The sequence below is a fragment of the Ochlerotatus camptorhynchus genome, unplaced genomic scaffold (genome assembly GCF_037179485.1).
Source record: "Ochlerotatus camptorhynchus isolate MF236.1 unplaced genomic scaffold, CSIRO-AGI_Acam_v1.1 ptg000185l, whole genome shotgun sequence".
Taxonomy (NCBI): domain Eukaryota; kingdom Metazoa; phylum Arthropoda; class Insecta; order Diptera; family Culicidae; genus Ochlerotatus; species Ochlerotatus camptorhynchus.
The window spans coordinates 2,532,002-2,542,899 of NW_027040675.1; the positions used below are offsets into that span (position 1 = coordinate 2,532,002).

The 10,898-nt window shown below is 41.1% G+C and overlaps 2 protein-coding genes across 6 annotated transcripts in view; one reads left to right on the forward strand and one right to left on the reverse strand.

Annotated features, from left to right (window-relative positions):
• RhoGAP100F (Rho GTPase activating protein at 100F) overlaps positions 1–10,898 on the forward strand; it is a 314,040-nt gene that overhangs the window by 134,672 nt on the left and 168,470 nt on the right. The window lies entirely within an intron of this gene.
• On the reverse strand, positions 555–1,151 carry LOC135702099 (uncharacterized). Its single transcript, XM_065223099.1, has one exon. The coding sequence runs from the start codon at positions 1,113–1,115 to the stop codon at positions 576–578; it is 540 nt and encodes a 179-aa protein (XP_065079171.1). The 5' UTR covers positions 1,116–1,151; the 3' UTR covers positions 555–575.

The following is a 10,898-nucleotide window of genomic DNA, read 5'->3' on the forward strand; positions in this document are numbered from 1 at the left end:
CTTCTTCCAGGAGCTCTACCGTTTCCTCGTTTGGCGATACACCTCCAGTCACTGGCACTGGTTCCATCTTCGTTCCGTTATTTGGTTTCCTCTTCCTGTTGTTGCTTTCCTCCCGCTTGGAGCAGGAATTCACCCAATGCCCCTCCATCTTGCAAAGGAAACACAAGTTTAGGTTCCCTTGGTAGAATATGTTCCCCTTCCGATTGAACAAATGCAGCGAGTTGGGAATCTCGTTTTAACGTCCATGTAAATTCCCCGTACACCTGTCAGCATATCGTGGCACAAGGCGGCTGGGAATGTTTGACACGCTTCACATCACCGTATTTCCTTAGCAGAAATGCTATATCGCTATCCGGGTTATCGTAACGAATAAAACCTTGAGAAGCGCTGGTATGGCGAATACAATGGCGAAAGCTCGGATTATCATCCGTCATTGATCCATCAGACCGACCGTACATATGTTGTACCCACCCATCAGACCACGAATTTGTCTCACAACAAACAAAACAACGAGATTTTAAATGCCAATTATTAGTTTATTTATCATTATTTCCGACTTCAATATATCGAGCAGTTTAACCAAGCAGACCACCCAGCAGACCACCTAGCAGTCCTGGAGCAGAGCCGGCCAGGGATGTGACTTGAGACGCAGCAGACGAGGCGAGGCTGGCAACATTGGCCGTAGCGGTGTTCAGTTCGTTGATCAGCGTCGACGGGACAGAGCTTCCGGCGGCCACGACCTGGCTGACGATGGAGTTCAAGTTGTTGATGGCATCCGACACCTGGGTGGTCAAGGTGCTAAGCTGCGAAGACACTCCGGAGGTGAGTCCTGAGTTGAGAACACTGCTCAGAGTCGATTGGACAGTGGCGGCAGCGGCTTGGGCTTGAGCCAGGGCCGCGGTTAGGGCAGCATTTCCACTGCTAATGGCACTGGTAAGAGCGGTGTTGATTTGGCTGACTAGGCCTGTTAGCGTTGAGAGGGTGCTCTGCACAGTGCTCAGCAATCCGGACACGGTACCCGATAGCAGGCCGGTCAGACCACCCAGCAATTGCGGCTCGGCAACGGTGACGCCCAACAGGCACAGGCCCAATCCAACGATCAGCAGAGTCTTCATCTTGAGAGTTTGGTATTGAAGCTTTGGTTACACAACTTGAACTGCCTGATGGTTCTATCGATCGCCCTATTTATATCGAATGAATGTGCGATCATTCTAGAAATGGAGCATTCTGTTTGCCAGTGTCGAAATGTGTCCCGACATCAGTGAATGGGAACCATTGTTACAGTTTCAGATGTATTCTTCCTAAAATGGGAACGCGACTGTAAATTTCGGTTGACAGCTGCGCGCGTGCTCTGACGCCATGCAGTTGCGAAAACGGGTTCATGGTTCGAATTTCAGTTCGACAAAAGATCTTTTGAAATGATTCAAGGCTAAAATGCATCCTTTGTCGGTGGACTCGGAGTCGGCGTCGGACTGATAGCTTCAGGGCAGTTCGGTAGATTTCACCAAAATTTATAGAAGTTCAGTGAAGGTCAAAGTGCTTCGGGGCAGTCCCATTAATTTCAGGAAAATTGCAGAAATTTAACAAAAGTTATCAGAACTTAAGTTGAGTTAAAAGATCTTAATCTTCCTTAATTAAGAAAAAGTTACACATTGTGCATTAGCGAGACAAACAAGAATCAAACTGCAACTCGATCCCAAAAAAATCATGTTTGAAGCGGTTTTTACTCTATTGGCCTCAAATGTAAAGCACCCTTACAAGGATTTCCTCTATTAGGCCATTTATGCTACCTGGCACCGGTTTGTATTGGGCTCAACAGGACACTTTCAAAACCTCATGTACTGGTACCGTCCGACGGCTCAAAATTTATATTTTTTCATCAAGAAGTAAATAGACAGTGGGACGAAATTAAAAGGAAATAAGTCGGAATCTCTTCGTATTAAGGATTTACTTTACATCTGATTTTATAAATTTTTAACACTATCTTTAAGGGAGTGTACCTTGCAGGTTAGCAGACATTAGCAGCTTATCTCAATAACATTTCGTTCAGCAACTTATACCCTACTGTTACATCTCGATTAGCTGGATGTCTTTTGAATAATTCTTGTTCAATCAGGCGTCTTTAGAAAATAGCTGCGAGACCAAATTAGATTTGTTGAATAGTTGGAGACCTTTAGACAAGTTCTTGATAAAAGCGAAGTCTTAAAAAAAATTAGAGCTTTTCACTGAGATCTTAGATAAGCTGGAGGTCTTTTGAAATTTGTTTGGATCAATCAGTAATCCTGCGAGAATATCTAAGAAACGAAATAAGAGTTTTTGAACTGTTGTAGATCTTCAGAATAATACTTTTTCATTTGAAATTTTGAAAAGAAAAAATATATCTGGATGTCTTTTAATTTCTTCTTGAGCTATCTTGCGAACATATCTGAGAGACAAAATTAGATTTTTTGATAATCCTGAAGGTTTGAAAATTATCCAAAGGTCTTCAATGAAGTCTTTTGAGAAAGTACTTGATAAATCTGAAGTTTTGAGAATCTAACCAGAACATTTAAATTGGATCTTCAATTTGCTGGAAGTCTTTTGTATAATTTTTGTTCAATGAGCCATTAGACTGATGCAAAATTTGACGTTTTTCGCTCCACAGTGCTTGAATGGTTTCAAATCGGGTCCTGATTAGCCTCCCAAAGTTACAACTTATTTGGTTAGAAACAGACTTCGCACAAGCCATTTGAAGTTTACATGTAAATTACTATGGGAAATGGGAATTGTTCATTGCCTTCTAGTCTTTTTCCATATTGAGCTGCGAAACAGTTCGATAGCCATTCTTATAGAAAATGTTCTCAGCTACAACTTTGCTGAAGATCATTTCTATGTAAAACGAGACAGGAAAAAGTTAATAATTATTTAAGAGATTGGTAAACTTATGACATGATCAAGCAGCTGCTCTGTAGGCAACACTGTATTTTGCAGTGTGACATAGTAGCCATGATTTTGGTGTCCTATTCAACGCCCCAGAAACACCAATGTTGCCTGCTGAGCAGTTGATTGAGCATGATCATAAGACATCAGCGCATTGAACCATTGATAACTTTCGATTCTTGCATTTAATCAAAAAGTGGTCCTCAGCAAAGTTGTAGCTGGGAAAATTTCCTACAAGAACAGTTGACAGTTTTTGAAGCAGACCGATATGGTGAATTATTAGATAGACATGAACAAAAATCTTGGTTATACCATAGTAATTCCCATACAAACTTCAAATGGTTTGTGCCATCTCAGTTTCAAACCAAATGGGTTCAAGTTTTGGGAGGTTAGTCAGGATCCGATTTGAAATCGTTTAAGTATTGTGGAGCAAAAATTTCAAATTTTGCATCACTCTAAGAGCCATCTTGTAAAAATATCTGAGAGATGAAATTAGATTTTTTGAGTTGAAGATCTTCAGAATAGAAATTGATCAATTTAGAAAAATATCCAGTAAACTTCACTTAGATTAGATCTAATACCCTTCTAAGTTAGTTCATACTTTTCCGAAGCAAATCCATGCTTTACTGAGCTGATTCAAGCTTTCCAAAACGAGTTCAAACTTATCTGAAGTGATTCAAAATTTTTCAGATCATTTCTAAGTATCCGAAGTGATTATGAACATTCTGAACACATTGGGAACACTTTCGACTGCGAGAACGCCATACCACCCAACGACCCGGTAAATGAGGCGTGCACGAGCGAGATCACCACAACCGAGATTCTCTCCGCGATACGAGCTAGCGCATCCCGAAAGTCACCCGGCTGCGATTACGAAAGAGTTTTACCATCGCTGTTTCGACGTCATCCACCGAGAGCTAAATCTGGTGATGAATGAGGCGCTCACTGGCAACTTCCCTGCAACGTTTGTGGACGGCATCATCGTGTTGGTGAAAAAGAAGGGTGGCGACGAGACAGCCCGTTCGTATCGTCCCATATCTCTTCTAAACACCGACTACAAACTGTTCTCTCGTATCCTCAAAACCCGTCTGGAGAATGTGATGCGAGCCCACCGCATATTGAGCGACGGGCAGAAATGCTCAAACTCAGATCGAAACATCTTTCAAGCCACTCTCGCTCTGAAAGATCGAATTGCGAGCCTCCGTCATCATCGTCGCACCGGGAAGCTGATCAGCTTCGACCTCGATCATGCTTTCGATCGGGTCCGGCACTCTTTCCTCTTCGGGACCATGCGCTCGCTTGGTTTCAACCAGCATCTCATCACTCTGCTCTCCCAGATTGCAAGTCGCTCCACCTCTCGCCTGCTCGTGAATGGGCACCTCTCACGGCCGATCGACATCCAACGCTCGGTGCGGCAGGGGGACCCGTTGTCCATGCACCTCTTCGTGCTGTACCTCCATCCACTAATATGCAGACTCGAACAAGCGTGCGGGAATGATCTGCTGGTTGCGTATGCCGACGATATCAGTGTAATCGTCACAACAGCAGCACAAATCGAAGCAATGAATATACTGTTCACTAGGGTGCTTCATTCTGAAAAAAGTGATGAATTTCTGATGGGCCACCCTCCAGTTCGATTCATAGCCCCAAAATATGAACCTGTGCAAAAATTGGTAAAGATTGATGAAGGTTTAGAGGTCGCGCCAATGATTTGAAATTTGTATGGGAATTACTATGGAAGAATTTAAAAAATCGCTTATATCGCTATAACTTTGCTTCTACTTGTCCAAATGTCGAAAAAATTTAGTATGTTATTGCTATGGCAATAAACAAAAAGCCTACAGTTGCTACGCTCAGTTTTGCAGCGTATCAAGAATTATAAAAATGTGAAAAAATGGCAAAATAGGGTAAATTGACAGATGAATATGTACAAGGCAACAACGCCAATTTCATCGCAACAACAACAGGCTTGTTGATCATTGTCATGACAACCACATATTTTTTTTTTCAACGTTTGGACAACTACAACCAAAGTTAGAGCAATGTAAACGAAAATCAATAATTTCCCATACTAATTCACCAAAATCTCCATACAAAATCCAAATCATTGGCGCGACCTCTAAACCTTCATCAATCTTTACCATTTTTTGCACAGGTTCATATTTTGGGGCTATGAATCGAACTGGAGGGTGGCCTATCAAAAATTCATCACTTTTTTCAAAATGAAACACCCTACTGTTCACCCGTTTCGAGATAGCTGCTGGCGCCAAGCTGAATGTGGGGAAAACTGTTGCCATTGATGTTGGTTTTTGCGAGGGAAACCGCATCGACATCCCATGGCTACGGACGGCCAACACGGTGAAGATCCTTGGCGTGATTTTCGTCAACTCGATCCGGCTGATGACGACCATAAACTGGGATGCGGTGGTTAGCAAATTTGCGCAACTGATATGGCTCCAATCAACGCGGATTTTGACTCTGCATCAGAAAGTGGCTTTGCTGAATACGTTCGGCACCTCCAGGATCTGGTATCTTTCATCAATTCTACCACCATTCAGTGTACACATGGCGAAAATTACATCGAGGATGGGCACCTTCCTCTGGAGTGGGATGATCGCTCGCGTTCCGATGGCACAATTAGCGCGAAACCGCGAACATGGTGGACTAAAGCTGCAACTTTCGGCGTATAAGTGCAAGTCGCTCGCTATCAACCGGCACTTGAAAGAGATCGAATCCCTTCCCTACTATAAATTCCTTCTTCTGCAAAATCCCCGCCCAGCAATACCAATAGACCTCCCCGACCTGAAACTGATCCTCTCAAACTTATCCCAAATCCCCCCTCAGATTCGACAAAACCCCTCCGCCGATCAAATCCACCAGCATTTCGTGGCACAGACGGAGCAGCCCCGGGTGGAACGAAACTGTCCGACAAACGACTGGCCATGCACGTGGCGGAATATTAGACTCAAGAATCTTTCATCGGAACAGAAAAGCAGGCTGTACGTTGCAGTTAACGAAAAAGTTGAGCACCGAAAACTTTGGTTTGTGATGCGGAGAGTTGACAGCGAGTATTGCTTACACTGCACTAACAAAGCAATAGAAACACTAGAACACAAATTATGTACCTGCACTCGAGTTGTTCCAGCTTGGGAAATCCTGCAGCGGACAATAGCTACTGTTCTGAATGGGTGGAGACGGCTGTCGTTCGAGGAGCTAATCAGACCGGCTTTGAAGAGAATCAACAGAACAAACAAACTAACAATATTAAAATTGTTTGTAAAGTACATTAGCTATATAAGTAGTTGTAATGGAGTGATAAATTTACAAGCACTGGAGATCGAACTAAATTTTGATAGTTGAATAATACTGAATGTGATACATCTTTGACAATAAAACCAAATTTATAAAAAAAAAAAAAAAAATAATTCCTTCCGAAGCGATTCCATACTTTTGTGAACTGTATCAGAACTTTTACAGTGATTATGAACAGTTATGAATTGATTCAGTTCCTTCCTAAGTGATTCCAAACTTTTCGGAATTGAATCAGTACTTTTCGAAATGATTCCGAACAGTTCTGAGGTGAGTCAGTGTTTTCCGAAGGGATTCAGAATTTTTAAAAATTCCTTAAGCACTTTCTGAATTGATTAGGAACTTTTCTGAAGTGATTTGAAACTATTATGAAGTGATTGAACGTTTAGAAGTGATTTTGTTCTTGTAGAAGAGACTCCAATTTTCTTTGAAGTGATTCAGAACATTCCGAAAAAATTTCAAAAGCAAGTCAGTACTTTATGGTGTGGCTTAGAACTGTTATGCAGTGAGTCAGTACTTTTGGAATTGTAATAGGGGAAATGGCTCTAAGATTGGGCCCATCACTCAAAATCTGCTATTTATCAATTTTATCGATATGAACGCGTCATTGGGCCGGTACTAATGGATATTTTTGGTCGCTATTGAAAATTTAGTCGATTGCTGAATTTATGTATGGACCCAAATTAGGGACATTTAGGCCGACATTACATCCAATTCCCCTATATCTGGGATGGTTCAGTTCTTTTAGAAGTGATATCGAATTTTAATAAAGTCATTCAGAACATTTCCGAAGTGATTCCGATTTTTTATTGAGTGATTCAGCACTTTCGGAACCAGGCATTCCAAAAGTACCGCGTCATGACAGTATTTCAACGACTGTCGCTTTCTTTTTCCTACGACAGCCTTGAGATTGAGCTATAAGCGACAGCCCACAGTGAGGCTGTCATACGACATGCAACGTTGCCGTCTTGAGCAGTACATGACAGCTCGTTCTTATTCATGTATTTTGTTCGTTCGGCTATGACAGCCTCGGATGGTCATTCGTAACGTTCCTCGTACATACAACAAGCAGTCCGTCAAACTGCCGATCCGTTGTTGCTGTCTTAGAAATTTTGTACGTATGTCGTGAGCAGCGTTGCCAGGTCATTTTCATAAAAATCTGGACCAGTTAAAATATAAAATCAGGAAAAATCTGGAAGGATAATTCTTCACATCATAGTAGGCAGTAGGCAATTTTATTTTAAAGTAAAATTCAGCAGGCTGAAGTGGAAATCAAAGCCTAGCATCGTGTATTCACACACAGTTTACCTAAACTACAGGTAACTCAACTGTTTGCATTACCATTACGAATAATTTAATTATGTAACTAAAATGAAAGTCTGAAAGCGAAATTTGTATATTTCCTGGGTCCCAGATCATGAAACTTTTTGTTAGTCTGAATTTACATGGAACTCTTTACAGGATATCTTCGTCCTTTTTTCAGAGTTCTATTTGAATCATCCTAGAATTCCGTCATACTTCTTTTCTGGATTCCCCTAAAATAATCTTGATAATATCCAAACGTTTTCAGTAATATTTTAAGAGTTCTCTTTTTATCTTTTATAAATCACTCTTCGATTCCACAACTCCCTCAAACTAGCAATAATTTACAAGAGTTAGCATAATTTTGTTTTCATCTTTCTCTATGAAATTCCATTAGAATATTCTTAATAATTTCCTTGGCACACTCTTCAGAATGACCGTCACACTATTCTCAGGCTTATCCGATAATTCCCTTTGAGCTGCTTTGTAGGTAAGGCCAGAATTGTTTATGAAATCCTTTTCAGTATTTGCTAAGTACTCAAATACTTTGCCAGAATGGTATTGAAAGTCTCCCAGAAATTGCCAGATGTTCTTTTGCATAATTCTGAATTTCTTAAAATTTAATAAAAATGAATCTCTATAGAAACATTGAACAGAATTCCATTGAAATTATTCTTACGATTCGTATCGGCATACTCCTCAAGTTTCATCATAAGAACTTTCTTTGATTTCTCTTCCGAATTCTATTTCCATTCTTCACAAAATCTCTATGCGATTGTCATCAGAGTTTTTAAAAGACAACTGACACTGTCTTCAACCAGAGATTGCACAGACTGAAAACTTTACACTAGAAAACTGACCACACACCACACCCAGTAGACCAGTAGGGAAATTTTCAGGTTGCGAAAAGTTCCACTGGCTGGAACGGGAATCGAACCCTCACATTGTGGCACTCACAATACGCCTGAAGGACGGGTGACACCACACGACCACGAAACTTACAAAGATGGATGGAACTCTACTCATAATTAACTTGAAATTCTTCTTTGGTTTCGCAAAAAATTTGCCTCACACTTTACTGCAAACTATTTTCAACAAAAAGTTAAAAATCTGAAATTCTAGGACAATTTAGAATTCAAAAGAAATTCAGACTGCTGTTATTCAATATTCACAGGTACTAAAAAAATGCTAAGAAATATCCGATGCCTTTCAAATTTTCCTTATGAATTATCCTCAAAAATCTCACAAACATACTTCAAAGTCCTGGTGGTTGTCTAGATTCAAAAGCCTTGCTAATTTTCCAAGGCAGAATTTATTGTTTTCAATCCGGAACAGTTTTCGATTTCTCTAAATTGAAAAATTATTAAAATTCCACCATATTGAAATTTTGATTTTTTTTTAAATATAGAAAATAAATAAAAATTCCAATTAAACAAACATTCAGGCCCACTATTTCTAAAAGTTTGAAGATTTTTTTCAGCGTATAATCTTTAGAAAATGGCTCCATTTTCATGATTCTGCAACCCATTAACATGCAAACATGTTGTAGCAATTCCATGTACGATGTTGTATTAATTTCTAACGTTGCTGGCCTTTAATAATTAAAGAAGCAGTTTTTTATTTTTTGATTAGAGTGTAGATCAGTTGCAATGATATTTTTAAAGCAACACGTTTGAAAAATCTGGGAAAATCTGGAACATATTTTAAAAATCTGGAAATATACGTGATCTGTCTGTGAATCTGGCCGGATGACCGAAAATCTGGAAAATCCAGATAAATCTGGAATACTGGCAACGCTGGTCGTGAGACTGCTAAAAGGTGATACGGTCAAAATTTGGTCAAGGGAAAACGCGTGAAAATCGGTGAAATCGTTTATTTAAAATATCAAATTAAATTTCTTTTTCAAGTTCAATTAGTATAAAATTCAGGAAAAATATTCAGTTAGGCTTCCGCTTTTCCAAATCCGAATTGCCGGGCCTTACGCTTGACCCCTGCCATCAGATTTTGTACAGCCACATTGTCCACCTTCTTCGCCGCAGAAAGCCAGTTTGCCTTGAACTGCTGCTCGCCCTTAGCAGTTTTTTTGGTCTTCTTTAGGTTCCGCTTGACAATAGCCCAGTATTTCTCAATTGGGCGGAGCTCTGGCGTGTTGGGAGGGTTCTTGTCCTTGGGAACCACCTGCACGTTGTTGGCGGCGTACCACTCCATGGCCTTTTTACCGTAATGGCAAGATGCCAAATCCGGCCAAAACAGTACGGAACAACCGTGTTTCTTCAGGAAAGGCAGCAGACGTTTATTCAAACACTCTTTCACGTAAATTTCTTGGTTGACAGTCCCGGAAGCTATGAAAATGCTGCTTTTCAAGCCACAGGTACAGATGGCTTGCCAAACCAGATATTTCTTTGCGAACTTTGACAGTTTCATGTGCTTGAAAACATCTGCTACCTTTCCCCTTCCTTTTGCCGTATAAAACTACTGTCCCGGAAGCTGCTTGTAGTCGGCTTTGACGTAGGTTTCGTCGTCCATTACCACGCAGTCAAACTTCGTCAGCATCGTCGTGTACAGCCTCCGGGATCGCGCTTTGGCCGTCGTATTTTGTTTATCATCGCGATTTGGAGTCACTACCTTCTTGTAAGTCGATAGTCCGGCTCGTTTTTTGGCTCGATGCACGGTTGTAGACGATACACCCAGCTTATTTGCGGCATCTCGGAGAGAGAGGTTAGGGTTTCGCTTGAAACTACCGGCAACTCTCTTTGTCGTCTCAGCGGCTTCCGGTTTTCGATTTCCCCCCGATCCAGACTTCCTGGCTGTCAACAAACGTTCCCGAAACACTTTAATTACATTTGTAACGGTTGATTTGGCAACTTTTAGCGATTTTGCCAACTTTGCGTGCGAGTAGCTCGGATTTTCGCGATGCGCGAGCAAAATTTTGATACGCTGCTCTTCTTGCTTGGACGGCATTTTGACAACTGAAGAGTGAATTCCAAAATCAAAATAGGAGCAACATTCTACACACACACACCTTCAAAATGAGGGGTGTTCAGGTTTTTTAAATGCAAAATTGAAAGAAATACGTCAAGTTGATATTGACCATATTTTGACCGTATCACCCTTTACTACCCTACCAGTGTGACGCCGAAACTCGTTCGGTTGCTATCACGTTCGTGCTGCCCATTGCAAAATTCCGACATTCCGGCGAAAAAATAAGCCTACCTGACACCAACCTGACTTCTATCAAACCCCAACCCGATGTTGACCCGACATTGACCCGACATAAAAACAGAATTGACCCGACATCAACCCGTCATTTGTCCGCCGTCGATCATTACTCCGACATCCGGCCGACATGTCTGTTCGGGATCATTTTT